At 42.8% G+C, this 21,707-nt stretch overlaps 1 protein-coding gene across 8 annotated transcripts in view; it reads right to left on the reverse strand.

The window, feature by feature from the left end:
- SEMA5B (semaphorin 5B) overlaps positions 1–21,707 on the reverse strand; it is a 269,726-nt gene that overhangs the window by 7,823 nt on the left and 240,196 nt on the right. For 7 of the 8 annotated variants that reach the window (XM_048309256.1, XM_048309257.1, XM_048309258.1 and 4 more), the window contains 5 exons: positions 20,920–21,138; positions 18,925–19,095; positions 17,883–18,032; positions 16,941–16,985; positions 13,586–13,791 (listed from right to left, as the gene is read on the reverse strand). In XM_048309256.1, coding sequence (XP_048165213.1) covers positions 13,586–13,791; positions 16,941–16,985; positions 17,883–18,032; positions 18,925–19,095; positions 20,920–21,138 — 791 coding nt within the window. Of the gene's footprint in view, positions 1–13,585; positions 13,792–16,940; positions 16,986–17,882; positions 18,033–18,924; positions 19,096–19,250; positions 20,443–20,919; positions 21,139–21,707 lie in introns of those variants that run through there. The other variant, XM_048309263.1, reaches the window with a different exon arrangement.

Here is a 21,707-nt window from a genome sequence, read left to right on the forward strand (position 1 = left end):
GCCAGTGTCTCATCCCCTCAGCCACTCCTGAGCCAGCTACCCAGTACTACCAGGGCCAAGAAGTGCCTCCTGAAGACAACACCCAGCAAGTCCTCTCAGAAAGGACAGTCCTTTGGTGCTTTTGCAGGGGCTTGTCAGTGGCTGCAGCAGCTAAGCTGACTGAAGCAGCCCAGCCAGCACTAGAGCTCAGGCTGTCCTCACCAGAGGCTCCCGGGAAGGAAAAGAGACTTGCCTTTACAACCTGAGCCCTTCTGCACCATATTCTGCACCCTCCAGGGTGACAGACATGTCAGTCATCTGAGCACCTCCAGACCCTACTCATGACACTTTTCCTGACACTCAGCCTCTATTTTCCTCTTATTGTCTGCTCCCTCCCATATCAAACACTACTGACTGCCCTTGCCAGCAACTACAAGCTTTTTGGACTGTCTGCTCAGTAAGCAGAAAGAACCAAAAGCCTGATCAATGCTTACAGCTGCAAATTACTTGCTGCAAAATCTCTGTGCCATACACACAATGTATTCCAAACACTGAGGAAAATGCATTTCAGGCCCTCGTTTTTGTCCTATCCTTCTTTCTTCAAAGAAGCTTCTGGTATTTGTGCAAGCATAATATTGCCCATAAAAAGTGAGGCCAGACTGAGCTAATACGAAAAACCTGTGGAATGTGCTTAGGAAAAGTACTCCATTCAACTAACAATTAGTTCTTTTACCTGCTTCCTCCCTTACACGATGAGCCATGCCATCCTGACATAGCTAATATAATTTGTTTTCTTTGGTCTGTTCACCCCTAACCTCAACTCAAGGGCCTGTTAGCAGAAGGAAAGCCACCAGCATGCTCTAACCCAGCCAAGTGGATCACTCAAAAGCAGGCCCAACTTCAAGTGCTTTCTTTAAATGACACTTTACTTGGCTGCATTGGCATACGACTAATATAATAAAAAAAGTCTCTGGCCCAGGAACTCTGCTTTGTCAAGCAGGGATGTTTTCAGATGGACTAAAATGGTTATGGCTTTAACAGAATGTAAAAGAGCAGCAGCTTGCTCCATTATATGTGATCTGTCAACTAACCAAGAGGTCCAACCTTGTTATTGGTGAGTTGCATGTCCAAGCCAAGCACAACAGAATCTTGAATATTTCAATATTTATGGAATTATACGAACAATTTGATCACTCATGCTAGTGTGTTTGCAGTTAGAACTGGAGGAGTCTGAGGGGCAGGGTTACAGATGCCTCCCTTGTGTGGGGCTCTGCCTCCGTGCTCACACCAGAGGCAGAGCACTCACATGCACTCACAGGCTGCTTCTCCCAGTTACAGCCAAGTGCTGGGTGTGTTAAACATGACTATTGTACCATATGCATACATTTAACTTTGTTCAGCTTTCTCCATTGATATTTTTAGCCTAAGTCATCATTCAGATTTTCCGTTTGTTCCTTTTTCTCCAGCAAGGCCTTGCCACTACTTCCCCAAATTCTGCCTCTGCTCCAAATCATTAAGTCATTATCCACTGACCTACTTGCTTACATTCTCCCAGATGTATCAAAACATCTTTACACGTAACAGTATGGGACTTCCAGTACTACTCCCAACTCCCATCCTACAGCTGCAAATATAAGCTGTGTAAACATTTCTTAAGCACATAAACAGATCAAATGTTTCAATTTTCAGTATAGTCATGAAAATTTCAGAACTTGATTTAAAAAGTAGATGGGCATCTCCCCACTCCCAATTACAAGGAATTCCATGTATTTATTGAGAAGCTAAAATGAAAATGATACCTATAAAAGCATCTGATACACGTACAACGAATACCAAAATTAGGGCCATTATGTAGTTCCCACAGGGTAACATATGATGGCAAGATTTCCTTAATCTGCTCATGTAGAAAACACTCAGCTTTTCAGAGCATTCTCTCTGAGCTCCACATCTTCTTTTCTATTTTGGGTGTTGTAGAGGAAGAGTCAGCAAGTTTCCCAGGAGTTTTGTAGGTTAATCCTCACCAGCTATTCAGCACCACAGTCCCAGTGAAGTCAGTGAGCAAGGACGATTTCCCCCAACCTCACAGTTTCTCCACTATTTCTCTGTGAATGGTCATAGTTTCACTTCTTCTACCTCCCACCCATGAGACTTTCCTCTTTAAAGGGGTAAAAAAGAAAAAAAAGTTGGGTGACCCTCCCTGGGCAGCTTCAAACCATTTTTTTCAGTGTCTATGATTACCACCACTTCAGCCTCTGAAGAGGCTGAACAACGCAGTGCACACCTTTCCAATGGCCATGACTCATCAGAGATGTGCTGCCTGTGCCAGGGCTGCACAGGTGTAAGTTTTCATCTTGAACGTTTGTTTGTAATGTTGAACATCCCAGTGTACTACAGAGGAAAACTTCCCCCTTCCTTCACCACAGGGTGAGTGCAGGCATGAAGGAACCAGGGCTAACAACTCCAGTCATTGCTAATCCTGGTCATCCACTGTGGACACAGGAGAAGGTCTAAAATCAGGGTCCAGGAAACAGACAGCAACTCTGTAGCCAGCCCATCCCTCTTTGTAAATCCAAATGAAGCCCCTGTGCATCCCGCATCCTTCCGCTGCAGAAATCAGGGACAACGTTCCTGCTGAACTCAGTCACACAATTATCCCTAAAAGAATTGAGGCAGCCTTTCCAACTTTTCTTGTAACAGCATCCAACAGACCTCCTGTAGCAACAGTGGGATGGCCATTACGCCCCCTCATCCCCCAGGAAAATGGAGGGATAAGGGAATTGTGCAATGATGTAATGAAACCAAGATCCAACATTTAGTTTCTTTTGTGCTCCTTTTAAGCTGTTTGCTTCTTGCAATGAAATTAGATTGAGCAAAATGCCTTTTTGATGCAGATCAGCTGTTTCATGGAGCTAGCCATGTTAAAGGATGTTACTTTTTGTGCTGTAGGAACATTAACCAAATGACTCAGGGTTGTGGAAATATATTAATATTATGAAATATTTACCAAAGCTTATACATCTCTGGAAGTACCAGGACAGAGATCTCAGAATTATAATTAACCATAGAATTTGGGAATAATTAGCATAATAATTACATTTCAACAAAATAAACCATACAACTAAAATAACCTCTTTTGGCAATAACTGACACCGAGAAAATACATGACGTCTGGCCCACCCACATGCTCCCTTTCTTCTGATCAACTGGATGCCACAACACTGCTGTGCCTCTCAAGCTAAGAGTTACAAATAACCCTGGAACGATGGAAAGTTGCCAGAAAGACCTTATGAGACCCATGTATTTACTCCAAGCTAGGAGTGATTTTTAAGACTTGAATGATTTCTCTTTCTGATTTTTCTTTGGAATTTGCTTAGTGTCTTATGCCAAGCAAACTATCTCACCTGATACTTTCATAAAACCTCTTAAGCTCTGCCTACATGAAGTCAAAGGCAGCAGTGGCCAGGGTTTATGTATTGAGTTTTTTCCTGATGAATTCAATAAGGCTGTTTGCAGGATTTACAATGAACTGTAGATGTACAGATGAGCAACCTATTTTCTATATAAGAAGGTTATTCATCTCAAAAAGAGATACAAAAAAATCCCACTGGGACACTAAACTTATGATTGCATGTTCTTTTTGGATGGAAGCTTACCGTATTTTTAGACTGGAGATTCTTTGTTCACTGTTATTGGTAAATAAATTAAACAACCCCCAAATGACGGCAGCATCTGTAGATGTGCTCAGGTTGACAATAGAACTAACATTCAATTATCAGAAAATGAATAGCTAAAGTTATCTATAGCTGTTTGAAAATAGCTATTTTATCCTTGCACTTAGGAGGGAGCGAAGTTATATTACTGCCATTTTAAACTTATAAAACCCTTCAGAGCTGGCAACATAAAGGACCATTGTCAGAAGGATCCTTTGGCACATCTCTGACTATAAGCATATGAGTAAGATGGCAAAACAAACTGCATTTAATAGTAAGGCAAACTGAAGTATTTTTCTGAACTGGAAACTGAAGTCTGAGGAGGTCATGGAAATCTTCCCACTGGCAAGTGCAGGTGTGCAGCCTAAAGCTTGCTATTTAGCCCCAGCTTGACTATGATTTGGTGGTGGCAACACCCATGACGTGGCGTCCAGACACAAAAAAGGAATTCAGGGCTGCCCAAGTGCTTCCCAATATAGCTGGTGCACAGGATATAGCAGACATGATCTCAGCTGTGTGGGAAGGTGTAAACTGTCTCCTCACTGCACTCCTGTTCCTTGGTGAATGCCCTTCCTGGATGCCCTACGTACACAGGAGTGTTACAAGAGAGGCTCAGCACCCCAGCTGCAGCATGTGACCCTGCACATGCTCCAGTACTCAGACAAACTCCCCAGAGGCATAACCACAGCCCTTTAAAACTGACATTAATAGTCACACTGGGTGCAGATGATGGTTTGGAGCACTGGGCTCTGCTGGGCTTCAGCTGATGGTACCTGGCCTGGGGCTGTCTGGGGGAGGCAGCTCCCACTGCCACACTGAAGTCATACTGGAGCAAGCAGCCTTGAGGTTTTGGATGGCCTCAGACCTGCTTGTTCTGGTGAATTACCAACACAAGTCATGCAGCCTGGTGCCAGCCCACAGTGCTACATTTAGACTGAGAATTGCAAAGGTGTAACTGCAGTGGTGAAAAAAGAAGTAGTAAAAATAAAAATAAAAGTAAAAACTGAGCCCAATTTGCCATCTGCTAACTCCATTCAGTCTCTTATAGTCTTACTGCTTTCCAAATTCTCCCACCCTCTAAATAGCTGCTTTTTGATTATTTTCCTCAAGACTGCTTTGTTTTCTCCCCATGCTGCATCTCACCTTGTTATTTCCTCTCTACATTTGTAACCTCCTCAGGTCATTTTCCATTATTTCTATACCAGTGGCTGTTTTTTTGACAGACCTCCCAGTTTAATATCTTCTGCTCATTTAATTTACACACTAACTGCACTCCCTCCAAGCTCATTAATGAAGATATTAAATAAAGCCAAACCTTGCATTACTGCTTGCAGTGCCCCAAACAACTCCTCCCCATAGCCCCGTTTGTTCCCATTAACAATTGCCCGATGTTCACAGTCCATTAGCCAGGTTTCAATCTCTACAGCAGCCTTCCTGTCCAAGCCAATTTCTATTTACACATCACAAGATTATTTAAGACACCAATACCACCCTCTTTTCCTTAGATGTATAGATGAGAGAAGCTACATTTTTAACCAGCTGAGAATCTGCAGCTCAAACTCTGTGCAAAAAGTGATTATGTTTGATTTCTCCCTGCTCAGCATTAGGTCTTGGCTCAGCTGTCAGCTCAGCCAAACCACCTTTCATTTCATCAGTGTATGTGATATGTTGCCTCTCAAATATTAATTCAGATCTTCCTGCATATTAATACTGACACAGATTTGTTTCAATGAGTTTCCTTTGCTGTAACTGAAAGTACAGTCGAGTCAATCCCATTTGTTTCTCCTGGTTTCACTGTCTAGTATGGCCCCCACTGCCAAATTTTACAGACAGAGTGGGATTTAACACCCCATTGATGTGCTGGGTTGAATGGGGAAGGTCCAGGCGTTCTCTAGTGATTGTGGGCCCGTATGCTCACAGATGTTTTGTCTTATCCCCAAATCCAACTGACATTTCCCACACAGACTTACTGGAGCTACTTGTGTGACTTTAGTGCGTTGGACTTCTGCAGCTTAACAGTGACTCAATTAGCAGGGCGGAAATTGGCCAGCTTTCTCACTAACACTTTTGTATTACCTTTGCAATTCATGGCACTGGGGGTTTGCCCAAGGTCCATGGTATTTATAAAGGTAATTGGAGTTGTTCATTAGCTGGTTCTCAGAGACTCTGGGATACAGTCCATCTAGATTCCTTCATCCACAGATTTTCAGTTCTTTCCTTTATTCACATGCTTTGTGCCAAATCTCAGGACGATATTAGAGCTGACTTAATGGGGATTCCCCCAGCTGTATGGGAGTGCAGGCAGAGTTACTCCTGCTTCCCCTATGCCAAACCTCTCGTGCACATATAAATGATGCATCAGGGAAGGTGGCCATGGCTGTAGTGTTGCCTCAGTCTGTGCAGCCCATGCTGTGGCAGCAGCCAGCACATCCTGAGCAGCCCTGAGCTCTCAATGACTCTTTGGGACCGGGCAGTCATGGTCCAGAAAAAAAAAAAAGCTCAAGTATTTCATCTGTCCTCACTCAGAGCTGAATACTGACAAAGCTATCTTTATTTTGTATGCATGTATCTCAATTTCTTTATAACTCTACTTAAGAATTCATTTTCTGCAAGTGGAACTGTTCCAGAAGAATAGAGAGGCACTCCCCAAGTGTAGCACAAAGGTTATATGTTTTCTGCTATTTATTGTTTGTCTAATATTACCCTCTCCCTTTACTTTAGCTCCCTGCCTCTTTCCTGGCTCCCTTTAAAGTCTTCTGCAAACACATAACTAATTCCTCCTGCACATCTTGGTGACACTGAGGATTTCCTGGTTCAGCTAATACACATAACACTTCTAGCCAGAGCTTCAAGGAGACAAAGAGGAGAGAATCACCCCAAGCACCTGGACCAAGGGAGAACCATTAACTTCTAGTGAATGAGGCAAGGGTGTATTTGAAATATTCCTCTGCTGACCGGTAGAGGGAAGTCATGTAAGTAAGAAGCAGCCAGTCCAGTGCAATTTTGCTATGCCCATTCCTATAGTTCTTCAATTAATTATTCTTCCAGCACAGCTGGGTGGGTGCAGGCATGTACATGTCAAGCTCAGAGAAATTAGGAAAGGGGAAAATTGCAAGAAAAAGGTAGTATCAGTCACTAGATCAATGAGTGTATCTGGAAAAATCAGATAAATTTTAGAACACATCTGTCTTCAGTTCTGAAACAGCAGCTCACATGTTCAAAAACCTGCCAGATTTTCCAGCTACACTCATTGATCTAATTAAAAACAAACCAAAACTTGTCTGCCTACAAACAGATTATCACAGCTGCAGTAAAACAACTCCAAAGAAAGGCTCACGTGAGCATCCATGATGACCAGCCTAGCCTGTGGGAAAGCAGAGCATGGACCATATCCCTAACCTGGCTGTAGAGGAGATACACCTAGTTATAAAGAGGAAGCAGAGAAGCTGAGTCAATAAAGAAAAACATGACAGGATTAATATGAAGTATCTACCCACAGTGTCAAAACTTCATAATGTGGCTTAAAAACAAAAAGTCCTCCCAAAAGCCAGACTCTCTTAAAAATGGTGGGGAAAAGGGAACAGTGAGGATTCCCACCCTACAGGGAGCAGCAACAGCCCTGTGAAGCCGCAAGGGTTTGCATGAAAAGCAGATGGAGCGGGGACTCAATTCCCATCGCGGGACTGCTGTGAGCAGCTGCTTAGTATCCCAGAGGGAGCAGGAGCAAGGTAACACTCAGATCTGAATTGGCAGTCTCCCCTACTCTTAAATACTTTATCTATGCGAGTGCGGTATCTGTGACTCACACACAGCAACCCGCTGAGCCCCTGCTGCCGTGGGGTGGGGACAGCACCAGGAGAGGCACATCCCTCTCTGGGCACAATCATCCCAGGACAGCCACATCTTCAGGCATGCTTGACTGCTCAATTTGACTCGAGCCAATGATATAAAGGGAGAAAAGACACTAATAGATTTAGACTGAGACGCACCACTTAATCCTTTTTTCCCCATCAGTAAGCTCTCTTTCTTTCCCTTCATAGTAGGCATTATGCAAATCAAGAGTCCCCTGAAGTGATATTTGCAACTGCAGGATCATACAAGAAAAGGCACTATGCTTCTTTGCCAATTCAACCCCCTGCCCCTACTATTCTATTTCAAATAATACTATACTCATGGTAAGTACTAAAAATACGTACTCTACCATTCAAGCACTTTATGTTCTTAAATGCCACTTTGTTCAAGGGAAATAGTCTTTGTTAAACATGAAATTCACTGGGAACAGAATTTATGTTTCAATCTGATTTACTGTATTTATATATATATATATGGCTTTTTTCCCCCAGCTGATTACATCAGCTAATGCCATGCAGCTAAAGCAAATACTTCAGGGAGACTGTTGATAACTTCTTGATAATGTTGAGTATCATCAACTACTGCCTTGTATATGAACTTTACAGCCACTTCCTGAGGCTTGAACGATGCACAGTGATAGGGTCACTGGCAAAAGAAAAAAGCTTATATCACAGTGCTATCAATGTATGTGCTGTGATCACCAAAAATAAATGGGTTAGCCAATTTTAGTTGAAGTAGCAACACATCAAATTAAGTGGCAGGACACTGAAACACAAAGTTTTCCATGGAGAAGTAAACATCCTCAGAGACCAAGGCTGACTTTGACAAACATTCCTCTAGGGCACTTGACAGCAGTTTAAATAGCTTTAACTTAAACCACTGGCTGACTCCTCTCTATAAAAGAGGTGTGATTTTCAGCAGCAATGAAAATGACCATCACCAAGAGAGAGATATTTAAAATCCATACAGAGATTCACTTTCCTACACCCTAAGCTCTACTTCTTTTTCACAGAATAAAATCACAGAATATTCTGAACTGGAAGGAACCCACAAGGATCATCCAGTCCATCTCTCAAGAGAATGGCCCTTACAGAATAACCTTGGCATGATTAGCACTATGCTCAAATCAACTGAACTAATCTTCTTTTTGCTAATTTTTGCAAGGTTGAATGCCACACCAAACATCCAGCTTGTTGTTTTATTCAGAAGGATTCTTCTTCCAAAGAGAGAATTGGTTTCTGTTTCTCAGCTCTCAATGTTAGTATTTTATTGCCATGAATTATTTGGGATTAGTAATGAAGTGTGGATCACAGGGCCCGGAGTTCCTCACAGGGGGTGTCTGCTCTGCACTCTGTCATTTGTTTCCCAACAGCATTGTTCTCACTTTATTAGAAAATATTCATTGCAGCTTCTAATTTATACAGAGTCCCAAGTGATCAACTGAATATTCCCCCCATTTTCTGGTAACTGCATCTATATTTGCTGTATAATTTTAGGCAAATGCAGGACTCACAGTTCTACTGAAGTTAATGTGTATTGTTCTACTGAAGTTAATGTGTATTGTTCTAATGTCCTAGAAAATTCAGATATCAAGTGATACATCAAACACTTAGCTTCCCTCTTTCATTGCCATGTCCTGCAATGTCACACAGTTCTCACCTCATCTTTTCCAACAATAAATTTAATCCTTGACATAAATGACTGTTTTGCTTCAGTGTTTGGCCCTTAGCTCCTACAACAGCAGTGCTGATGCCAGAGAAGATGCAATACTCAGGTGCTTCCTCAGCTTATTTGAGGCATCAATACAGAGAGTTTTACTGTGTGACTCATGACTAAAGCTGTGTTGAAGGAAGGAAGGACAGAGGGAGGTCTGTCCAGCACAATCTCAAAGAAAATCTGCAGAATCATCATCAAAACCATCCTGCAAACTTACAGTTCTCACTGATCCCATCTGGCCTGATCCAAAGGCCACTGGATTTTGGATTTGGACCAATATGCAGACGCCTTTGTCCAAATCCCATGTAGAATAAAATGTTGGCTGTCTTTATTGGCAGAGGATTTAGCAATAGGAAGAAGTTCAGTCCAAACCCTTTCTCCATGTGTGGCTGTTCCATGAGTTCCTAATTCACAAGGGCTCAATCTTGACCCTACATCCTCCTGCTTCTACTGCAGGATCATCTGGCTTTCCATCAGCACAGCTCTGGTAAGTAACTCACACAAGGCATGGAGTAGCTGAAGCAAGATGTTTAAAAGAAGACCTCCTCGCTGCTTTGATAGTCAGTTATTATCTAATCAGCATGGCAGTGCTGGGAAGGTTGTAGGTGGTTCTGTAACCCGTCATGCCAAAATGTGAAGAGCAGATAATTTTTATTTCATTATGCTTTTGTTCTGCACAGTCTTCAATATTGTCAGAGTGTTGTTTGAACTTCAACCAATTAATGAAACATGAACTGCTTATTAGGTGACCCAAGAGGTCTCTCCCCTACGATCCATGAATACCAAATCAAAATCAACATGTTGCTGGTAAATGCATATGCATTAAGTCTTTCAAGACATCATGGCTAAAATAGCTAATAATAAACCTCACATCATTCTTGAGAAAGCAGAACAGGAAGGGAAAAGAAGCCAACAAAAATAAAACATGCATCTGCAAAACACTGCCTATGCAAGTTAGCATCAACTACATGATCAATAGGTCACCATTATGTACGGTATTTACATCTGATCTGCATTACTGCACTGCTGTGCTGAAATGGCCAACAAGGCTCGTATCAGCTAGCACTTCCTTCATTAAAACCTGCCTTCATATAAAATTTACCTTGATTTATGAGTTTGCATTCAGTGCTGTACATTGGAATGTAACACTGCCAAACTTTCTACAGTGTTCACCTGCTGGTTGTAGAGCAGAGATATTTCAAGATGAAAACAAACTAAAGATGGTTGCGGAAGGCTTATTATTATCAAAGAATGGAAAATAACAGACTTGTGCGTAAGGCCAGCCTTCTGCTACCATCATGTCACTGTGTATTATCATTTTCTGTTACTGAAAAGTAGTCTACACACCCTCTATTTCCTTAATCATGGACTTACTAACTCTTTCACACAGACACACACACACACAGACCTACAACTACTCTTTTACTTCCATTACTTAAAAAATGTTCAGGGTGGTTTTCTTGGTATCTGCTGAATAGAAACTTATCTGGGTTTAGAATCTGGAATTTCAGGTGTTTCCACTTTCTTTCATATGTACGTATTTTAGGTTCAGATAGGCTCATATCCAAGCTCAGTCCAATCCAGAAGGTGAATTTTAGCTTCTCCATCATTTGAATGTTAATTGTGTGGCATCACAATAAAACCACACATGCTCCTTGAAGGCATGAAAAACTCCCTCCTGACCCTTAAAAAAACCTGTCAGTTATTGCTAAATATAAACCTGGTTAATAACAAGTTCTATAAGCAATTACACAGCACAGAGCACACAGAACCTTTCCTCTTACTTCACTAATGCTATATGCTTCAAGGAAACACTGAGGAGTGGCAAATTCGTAGTATGAAATGAGAAATTTTCAGCCAAGAGTTTAGGAAAGGAGGCACAATAGAGAAGGTGAGCAGAAAGAAATACTCAACAGGAATGGAGAAAAAGGGGCTTCATTCGATAAACAGATTTTACCCTTTCTGTAAATCTCTTTGCGTCATTCACCACTCTGAAGTTGTACGACTTTGAGTTCTTCTCAGCAAGTAGCCCCTTGCTCCTAAACATTTAGCTTTGGTCTGTCCAATGACTGCAGATTTATGCACTTGAACTCTTTCACTTCCTAACATTCTATAAATAAGCCCCATCTGGTCTATCTCTCCTTGTGTCCAAGTCCCTTCTCCCCCCAGCGTAACTCATACAGTCTCAGTTAGCTAATGCCTTCCTTTAAATAAACCAGACTTTTCAAAACTTGATCTAATGCCTAAGCTCTTTATGTCCTCGAAAGAAGACTCTTAACAGCTGCTCACTGTTACTATACACTAGATCAAGTATTAGGAGATGGATCTATCAAAGAGGTCAACTCCCTCCTGACACTACATTAACTAATCTGCTGCTATTTTAAACTTTGCTTAGCTTTGTTATTACTTCTACTTCACTGCACCACTTGACATAGACATAGTGCATTTCATAACCCATTTACCCAATTGATCAAGATCATTCTGTGAACAACCTCATCCTTCTAAATTTTACCCATTCTGCCTATTTTAGCATCATCTGGTAACACATGATAGCACAGTATAAATCATGAAGAAAATGTTAACACAAATCCAGCCCTCCAACTACCTGCTTTTGGCCAGAAAAATAAATTTGTCTCTTTTCTTCATTGTTTGCTATATAAGAAACAAGGGAATACTCTAGCTCATTTCTTTATTCCTGCAAGTCTTTTTAATCTAGGTCTTCCTATTGACTTTGCCACAGCAACTCCCATAACTGAAAGGATTACTCTCATAGTTTGATGCTTCCAGAATCAAGTCCCTGTTCTTTACCTGTCTTAATAATTTATTACCAAACCTGTATATGCAGAGTGTGTAGAGTAATACATCCCATGAAACTTTGTTAAAAGTCTCTGAAAATCCCGATATGTCTTCTGCTTCCCTCCTATCTAGATCAATATTTATTTAATTTAAAAAAGGAATCCAATTTGCTTGACATGATTTACTTTCCACAAATCTATGCTGACTTGCATTATGATGCTGGACTCTTATTAAACTGTATGCAACTGTAGCTTTATGCTTGCTAAAAGACGTGTTTTTGAGACTGCATTTATAGGCAGCAGGATCCTATGAGAGGCTGCAATGCCCAACAAGGAATTCACCACATTCTTATTATCATACTGGTCAGTTATTTTCCAGCTTGAACTGTTTTCCTTTAAAACAGCAAAACAACATAAACCCTCCTCAAATTATTTGATGCAAGCTCTTATTTCTGACATGCATTCACACTGCAAATCACAGCCATGTACTGGAGTTGTCCTGTGCCCAGCACTGTACAGTTCCTATGTAGAAACTGTCCTCAACACCCAGGGAGTTTAGACTGTGGCAACGGTCCCACCACTGATCTTATTGTTGGGTCTCAGTGAGAAGCCGGGCCAGACCACCAGAGGCAGACAATCAAAACGTCAACAGCACGTAGTTGTACAAAGGAACGAGCAGCTGCAGGGCTTCCTTCTGGCTTGTGTTCATGTCCCAAATAATGCTCCACACTGTTCAAGTGACCCTAGGCAGGCTGTTCCTCCTGTGATGGCATGAAGCCCCTCCATCCACGCCACTGCTCACTGCTCTGATCCCACACTTCACCAGGAGACTGATGCTCCAATACAGTGAAGTGCTGCTGTCTCAGGGTATTGTCTGCAGCACCCTGGGTCCTATCTGCTCTGATAATGGGCGGTGCTCACTTTAGCAAGCCGACATGCCAACAACACATGCCCCTTCAGCACTCATCTCCTAAGGCTGCAGCTCCCTACTCTGCTACTGTCGCTGAATTCTGCACAGCTGCCTGGGGTAAGTTCTGTCCAGTACTGACAGAGGGGGCAGAACCCTCTCTGCTTTCTCATTCATTCCAATTTGGCAGTTACCAAAGAATTTCCAAAATCTCATCCTACCAATGCACATTTTCCCAGCTATTTGTGCAATGAAGTTTCCATTTTTATTCTTCCTCCCCTCCATTTCCTCTTACCACGCACTAACAATGCACTGAACTGAGCTCTTACTGATTTTTTAGAGGACAATTTGTATACATTCAATAGTCAGAATGGGCTGGAGTATCTTGGTATGTACTTGCCAGACTGGCATTCATCAGGACTGTGAAACAGAACAAAATCCCACTGCAGTAATGAGGCTTTTTAACCCCTTTGTGACAGCAGAGCTAAATGCCCTTTCAACCCCATGTATAATGCCATCAGCTGGGCACAGAAACACAGACCTACCCAGTTCCAACCATGACATGAATACAGAATTTATTTAGGCACTATCAAGCTGTTTGTGGTATTTCTCCTCAAGTACCCTACCTTGAACTCCATAGGGGTGTACTTCTCATTCTTGGGAGTTGTGTTGCCCTTGTAATGGAGATGGTTGGGAGTGGTTGGGTGGATAACAGTGGACTCTTGGGACTGCCTCTGGCAGCGCTGGCAGTACACGTAAATCACAAACGTTAAGAGGCTGGAGCCGAAGAAACAGGAGACCCCAGTGGCAATCAGATGGATGAGACTAAAACCTGCAAGGGAAATGACAAGAGATGCTATTTTTAAAGAACAGCCCTTTTCCTTCCCCTGACAAGACCACAGGTGCAAATCAGAGCAGTGACATCTTGGGATCAACATTAATAAGCTGTTGAAGCCAGAGTCTTACGTTCTAACATAAACTGACATAATCTCCCTGCAAATCGGTCTCCCCACTGCAGCTCTGCCTTGTGCAGTTTAACAGGTTCATGCATTGTTTTCTCAAAGCTCCCTCCCTGTCTCTCCTCTCTACCCTCTATTGATATTGAAACTAAACATTATGTGAAGCTGACAGCTAAAGAAATGAGCCATACAAACAATGCACATTAATGGATTCCAAAGCATGTGCGTGTCATGGAAATAAGGGGATAAAAATGCTCAGTGTTTCTCTGAAGGGGAAGGAAGGGAGGGGAAAGCCTTTTTTGTCGGCAGCCCAAAATGCCTATGGGACTGTGTGTGGGGTGGGGGAGATACACATTCCTCCCCCTTGTAATCCAAGTGTGCTCAGCATTCTTGCTTATTCATGGGATGGCATTGCCTTGGCCGTGTCTGCACTACCTCTGAGGTGTATTTGTACTGCTAGCAGTGAAACAGGGGTCCTCTGGAGAAGAGGAAAGATAAGGCGGGCAGTGCTTGAAAAACTCTTCTTTGTTGGCTTTCTCCACAAATTGCAGAGATAGGAAATCAGTTGCAGGCAGGTGCTGGCGGGGTAGCTACAGTGCAAATACTTCAAACAGAAAAACTCTTGGACTATAAAAGCCTCCTGCAGAGATCTCTCCACGCAGGATTGCAACAGCACCCTTCAAGGCCAGCACTCTGGAAGGAGCTGTAGCTGGGCATCCCACACACGGGAAAGTACCTAACTTGCAGCTCTGACTGGAGGGGGGAAGGCAAAGTCAAACAGCACTCCTTGTTCCTCCCTCACCACACTGAGTCTCACACCCCACAGTAAAACCCAACACCAACTGATCTCCACTGACAACAAGTAGTGAGCCTTAGAGCCACCAAGTTATCAAAGCAGCCAGAGGCAATGTGGGATGGCAAAACTTTATAACCCTGTTGTATTTTGCTATGTGCAGGGGGGCCTATACGAAAAAAAATCAGCTATTTAACTACAAATGCTTCTGCCTTTCCTCTGCCTTTGCTCTGTCATCTTTCAAACAGGAATGACGGAGGCCTCAGAGCCCAAGGGGACCCCCTGACCGCTGGCCCCAGGGCAGCTGTCCCAGGGGTCACTCACATCACCTCAGTGGCAACTGCAGCGGTAAATTTCCCGTAATACTTAAAAAGCCAATTCATTTGGACAGACTGCTGTGTTGACTTGACTGTGTGCAGGGAAATGGGACTACTCAGAGAGTGGCTTTAAATGAGGCTCATTTTCAGTCTGATCACGGTGTGCAGTTTTTTGGTGCCATCTTACATTTTTAGTGATATGCTTTTCAAATAGCAGATTCTGCCCATTTGTCAATGGCTCTCATCTAATCTTTAGTTAAAAAATATCCTCCTGATTTTAAAAAGAACAAAACCAATAGAGTTCTACAGCAAAGTAATGCACTTCAATCATAATTACAGCAAGGAACATACAGAATTTATTAGACTGATGAGCTACATTTATTTTTCAAACCACCTTATAAAATTCCATTGCAAGATGACCAGTTTCTACTGTGTTTTGGATGATTGTCCAAAAAAACCCCAGCAGAAATATTATAATTTCCTACTAAATGTCACAAGACTTTTTCAAAAATACATTTCCTTTCTAAAAACCTCTGCTTGCTTTGCATCACTCACGAGACCTAAAACACAGAATATGCAACTGTGTTCAGTAAAGCCACATGACATGCTGCCACATTCGTCTCCTGCCCAGCTTTGCTTATATTGCAGTGAATGTTTCATTTCACTGCCACATTTGCAAGTCACAACATAAAGCTCTCTTATATTTCACTCTCACCTCTGAAACACCCATCTGATTTTTCAAATGAGTTTTGGCTTTATCTTAGGGGGAAGAAAACCAAATTATTTTGTTTGCAGCATGTGAGTCCCCAGGGGGGAAGCTTTCTGGTTCATCACTTTGAAAATATGGATTTTCTGAGATGCATCAACAGAATTTCTATTGATTGGTTTCTTTGCCAAATATTGTAGAAGGCTACATTAATAAATAATATTAGCTATGGTAAAATGTAGATAGCAACAGCAAATACAGTGGTGATTGAAAAATGAAGGAAATGTGGGTACAGTGCATAACAGCAGAGTGCAAGCCATAGCAAGGGGTCCTGGAATTAAAGCAGAACCATTGCACCCTCTGAGGGAGAAGGAGTGACGCAGGAAACCAAATGTTACATTGCAGGGGCTGAAATCTTAATTCCATTGACTGCCCTCAGTTGCAAACTGAGAAGCCACATTTCCATGCCACAGGTGGCATACCTGTTTTTGCCATAATCTCTACAGGGAGAAGAGATTTTGGCAGCCTGAAGATCATTTAGATTTCAGGAAAGCAGGGATGTGATGCTAGCAGGAATTGGCACGGCCATTAGTGTGAAACTAGCATTTTAAAACATTAAAGGAACCTGCCATTTTCTTCAGTCTGCATTTTTACCATAGAGGCTCCCAGGGCAGTGGAAAAGTGACACTAATGACTGGATCTTTCCAGGTTACATGCAGAAAAGAGACACAGTTTCTGTGAGAGGTGAGAACTTGAATGAAAGGAAGTGCTTGAAGGACAAGTATAAACCTCTAATCTTGTCCTATATCAGCAAAGGATCTGTCTAAGAGACCCTGTTCACTGAAATCTTTATAGGTTATTTAAAAACATCTGCCTCCAAACAGCTGGAGGCTTACAGTGGTGAATGGGGAATAACCCTTCCACCTGAACCATTTACCCTGGAGGTAGAGAGACACAAGCAATTGCTCTCTGGTAATTAATGACCCTCAGTGGCCAACCCAAACTTCCAAATAAATAAAAATCTTGGAACTGACAAGTGGACATGCAATACATTCTTCCAGTCTGACTCAGACAGCAAGACTCCAGTGGAATTAAGGCTATCAGTGGGATATGAGCTGTATAGATTAATGGTTTGGTTGATACTGCACAGGGAGAAAAGAAGTCAGGTTAAGATAAAAATAAGATATATAGTTAGTGGTACCCTACCTCCACAGTTTGTGCTCTCGTCAATGCTGGAGGCTGGCAGGATCACTAAACAAAGAAAAGATTAGAGAAAGTTGTCATTTTGCCATCCCTTTACTTCTTCAAGTAATTAAACCCTCTGTGCTCCAGACTCAAGGTGCTCATATGTTCTGCAGCAAGCTGAGAGTCTCTCTAAATTGAATTATAAGCTCATGGTTTGAAATACATGCAACAAAACCTCCGTAAAGATCTTACAATTCCAGTACTGTTACCTGATCACTCTTTAGCTTCTTCAATACAGGGAAAAGATAGTAGCTGAGAAAACCATGAAAAAGAATACCATTGCCTAGAGATCTCAGATTTTTAAGTCAGTGCACTGTAATCCAAAAAAAGAACATGGGGAAAGGCATTTTTCAGTCTAGATCCGTATCAGATATTTGCCTGAGAGATTCAATTTCCAGAAAACACAGGGTGGGATATGGTGGTGACCATCTGTCCATCAACAGTGTTGCTCTGTTAGACCCTGGATTAATCTCCCACCTTCACATCCCAATTTTCTCCATCTGCCTCACCTTAATTCTTCACTCTTTTGGGATGCTTTTTTGATACCTGAAATCAAGGACCTTCTGTTGCCTGTATGCATACTGAGAGCAGAGACAATTTTTATAACCCAGCCTAAGACAAACTATACAAGGTTAAAAGCTTCGATGCAGTTGAAGCAATACTAGTTATTTGTTACAGATCAAGGTAATTCTGTTTAAAAGAAATGTTAAGCTGCTTAAGGGAATGCCTTTTACCTTGTGCCTGCCACAAGGGAATTTATAACGTTTGTCTGTTTTCTTGTTTTTCTAGAAGCATCCAAGCCCAAATTATAATAGAGAAGATCTCAGCCTAGTTTGACAGTCCAGGCACAAGCTGCTCTCCTGAACTGGCCCACCCTCTCCTCCTGGATGACATGGTACATACCAGGAATTTCATTATACAGGCAATCCTGGTACTGAGTGCTGTTTCCGACGCACTGGGAAGAGTCCGGGCTGTGCACCTCGCAGTAGCGGCTGCGGTACTGGATGCCCTCTTCATTACACAGGCTCCACTCTGACCACTCTGACCAGCCACCTGAAGTCCAGGGTTAGGACAACACACATACAGCGTCACCAAGAAGGAAAAAGATGCTTTGTAGATACCACACTTCTCCCACGCTGAAGGATTCTAGATCCTGGCCTGGGCCTCTCTCGCACATCTAATCCAGGGGTCCTTAGTGGATTTAATTTTCTCAGTGCAAGCATCACACCCTACTTGTCAGGTTGTAGCTCTCCTAACATGGACTAAACCAACCCTTGGTGGAGCACTGCACAGAACCAAGTTGCCTTAAAAGCTCCTAGATAAGCTCTCTGGTTAAAGACATACAAGGAGCAGGGTGGGGCAATGTTGCACCAGGACCTCCAAATTTTGATGTGGGCTGCCAGGGATACCTCAAGCAGCCAGCACAAATTAGAGCACTAACAGTTTTGCTGAGGTTCCTAAGGGCAGGAGTCAGCCTGCACTGGATCAGAAATACACAAAGGTAGTTCAAAACCAGCACAGATCTAAACCCTATCCTCTGAGTTGTAGCACATGCTGATCTGCTGTCTGTGAAACAAAACGGAAGGATCCCCTTCCCTTGTACACATTGCTGCCTCATGGCCCCTTTTGTTTGTCATGTCAGCTTCCACACAGAAGAACCAAGCTCCTGCTTTTTCTAGTACTTGAAAGGGATCAACCATTAGCAAGATTTTGCTTGACTGGCACCAGAATGCCAGAGCAAGAACCAGTGAACAGGCAAAGAGAAAGGGGATGCATTGCAGTTAACGCTGGACTGTCTCCTTTTTCCCTGGCTCAACAGACATTGACTGAATGGCCAAAAAACTCATAACTGGTGGTGTTTCTGATTTGTTTTATAACATTTTGCAGCTGTGCCTTGCTCCCACCACCATGGAAGCCAGCTGGAGCAGGGATGAGAAGTGTCTACCTTGGCAGGGGTGCGTGTTGCAGAGGGCCTCCTCTGTGTGCAGCCCGATGCAGATGTCCTCCCCGCTGGATGGAGCTGGGTTGGTGCAGGTCCGTGTGCGCTGGTAGTGCCCACCCCCACAGGTGGCTGAGCAGTGAGACCAGGGAGTCCAGCAAGACCATGAGCCTTTCACTGGAGGGCATTGAAAAGCAAGCACAGACAGGTAGAGGCCATTGGTTACTCCTCTCACTGTGACAAAGCTGGAGAGCCCCAATGTCTCACCTTCCACATCCACCCTGCCCACACTAGCTAGCAGTTTCCTGCACCCCAGGACATTTGGGCCTGATAAGAACTTCACATCAAGAGAGGGTACAAATCCACTGTCTCCTGTGGATGCAGAATGCGTCTGTGCAGAAAAAGATTCTGCATCATAAAGTGCCAAAACCAGAAACTATTCTTTGTTGTAGTCATTAATATTCACTGAAATATTCTACTCCATTCTATTCCTTTCCTTTTTATAAAACAGCATTGCTATTATTACTATTATTATTATTACTACTAGTACTACTACTACTATATTGTCTCTGGAAGCTTCATAGCAACAGCAAATTTACTTGGGAAAAAAGCACTGTAGCACCTAAGTGGAGCTTATATGGGATCTTTCTGTGGGAGGCCCAAGTCCTCTAGTCCCAGCCGTCAGGAAACAGAAATTCAGAGGCTTTATTTATTGACCCTGCTCATTGCATGGGCATTGGACTAGGTGACTTTAAAGGTCCCTTCCAACCCAAACCACTCTATGATCTAAGCATAACCCTGTAAGAGATTAATAATAAAACTATGGAGGGACTTAAGATCCTTGAATCACCCACTAAACTGCCTGGTTCGCAGGTCCACATGCCATCAAGATAATAACCTGGTGACTTAGAGTGAAATAAACCCAGGATTTGTGTATACACATTGAGTGAGGCAGGGAAGGAGGGAGACACATAGAAATAGTAATCATGCACTCGGAACAGATTGTAAAACATCAGTGTCCAAGGGGAGAAAACAGCACAGAAAAAGGGCACAGACATTAGTGAAAAGCCACCAAGAGCTTCCAAAATAGTACTAATAGCTGCCTTTATAGTGCTAGAATTATTTCCTTTTTATAGGCCATAGAGTGCAATATTTGACACTCTTGCTATGCTCTTGCTGCACATTCTGATCGTATCTGCATTTGAATTTTATCTTTGTATTGAATTTTAGAATCATAATAGTACTACTATAATAGAGCATTTTCAAGTGTAGGCCACAAACTGTATTGCCAGAGGTAGATAATTGCTGGAACTGCAAAGAGGCAAGGTAATTTGTGTAAGATCACTTAAATTTAGTTTAGACACTTATTACAGAGCAAGGAGAAGGATAAGTGAGAGAGAATACAGTAGTCAATGGTCTATTACTACTATTCTGGACCAGGAGTGCAACATAAACATGAGGACAAACTCGAAAACCAGGAAACCAGGCAAGAATACTCCCTGCTGGCTGTGCAGGAAATGGTAACTGATGTCAAGAGTAGATGCCCATCGCAAGAACAATACGTAAGCAGGAGAGGGGGAAGAAACAAGTGTTCACAAGAAGAACCGCCACAGCAAGCATCTCTAAACAGTATTAAGCCACATTTATTAAGCCTGCCTCCTCATCAGGGAGCAGATGAACCATGATGCCCTCCACTGGATGGAGCATCAAACCTTCCTGAAGCAAAGGATTGCTATAAGCCACCATGCTACTTCCTCTAGAGGATGTGGCTGTGTTACCCTCTGAGCCGAGAAGAAACCTAAGTCAGCACTAAAGATCACATACACGGGTCATTACAATAGCTTTAAAAAAATAAGGAAAGTCCCCCAAACGAAAAACAAACAAACAAAAAAAAGGCAGCTTAAAAATACTGATTTTTTTTTTTTTTTTGCTGTTGTTGCTCTACCATTAAGATTTGGGAAAACACCTCTGAATTTCATGCAGGAAGATGATCATGGTTACCTGGGCAGGGGTGAGGATTGCAGTCTTGGTACTCCATCGCTGACCCCACACAGGGCAAGCCACCATTTTTAGGTTCAGGGTTTGTGCATGTTCTCTTCCTGATCCTAAAGCCCAGCTCACAGTCCCTGGAACAGGAAGACCAGGCCCCCCAAAAGGACCAGCCCCCATTGATAATCCGTGCAGAGGTCTTACCAGTCTTGAGGAGGTCATCAACAAGAGCTTCAAGGAAAACAAACAAGACACCGTAAGATCACAGATTAACCAGTTGTTGGGCTTTTAGAAAGGGGTTCAGCTCATGAATACAATCAGGATCTATGTGCCCTGCAGAATAGCTTCTGTTGAAAGCCCTTGGCAAGAGTTTTTTTTTTCCCAGAGCTACAGCTAAGCTAGACAGAAAAAGAAATTTGTACCATACAAACTGAGTTTACTGATAACCCTGATAAATGACCTCCCTGGGCAGCAAATTGTGGCAGTCCAGACTGTGCCCTCAAGATGCTGCCTTGCATCACAGCAGTACTGCAGGGAACAACCTGAGAGACAGTGCACAAGGGGAGCTCCAGGAAGAAAGAAAAGACACACTGTCCTGAGAACTGCTCTTCTCTTCTTTACACCCTCATTACTCGCCTGTTGTCTTTGGGGCAGCCTGGAAGGAGCAAGAACAAATCTATACACTGCCATAAGCACAGAGCTCACAACTGTCTGTCTACGTCACAGGGTTCTCCCCATCGCTGCCCCTCTGCAGTGACACCAGTCCTACATGTCAACACTACTGCAGACACAGTCTTATT

The sequence above is a fragment of the Corvus hawaiiensis genome, chromosome 7 (genome assembly GCF_020740725.1).
Source record: "Corvus hawaiiensis isolate bCorHaw1 chromosome 7, bCorHaw1.pri.cur, whole genome shotgun sequence".
Taxonomy (NCBI): domain Eukaryota; kingdom Metazoa; phylum Chordata; class Aves; order Passeriformes; family Corvidae; genus Corvus; species Corvus hawaiiensis.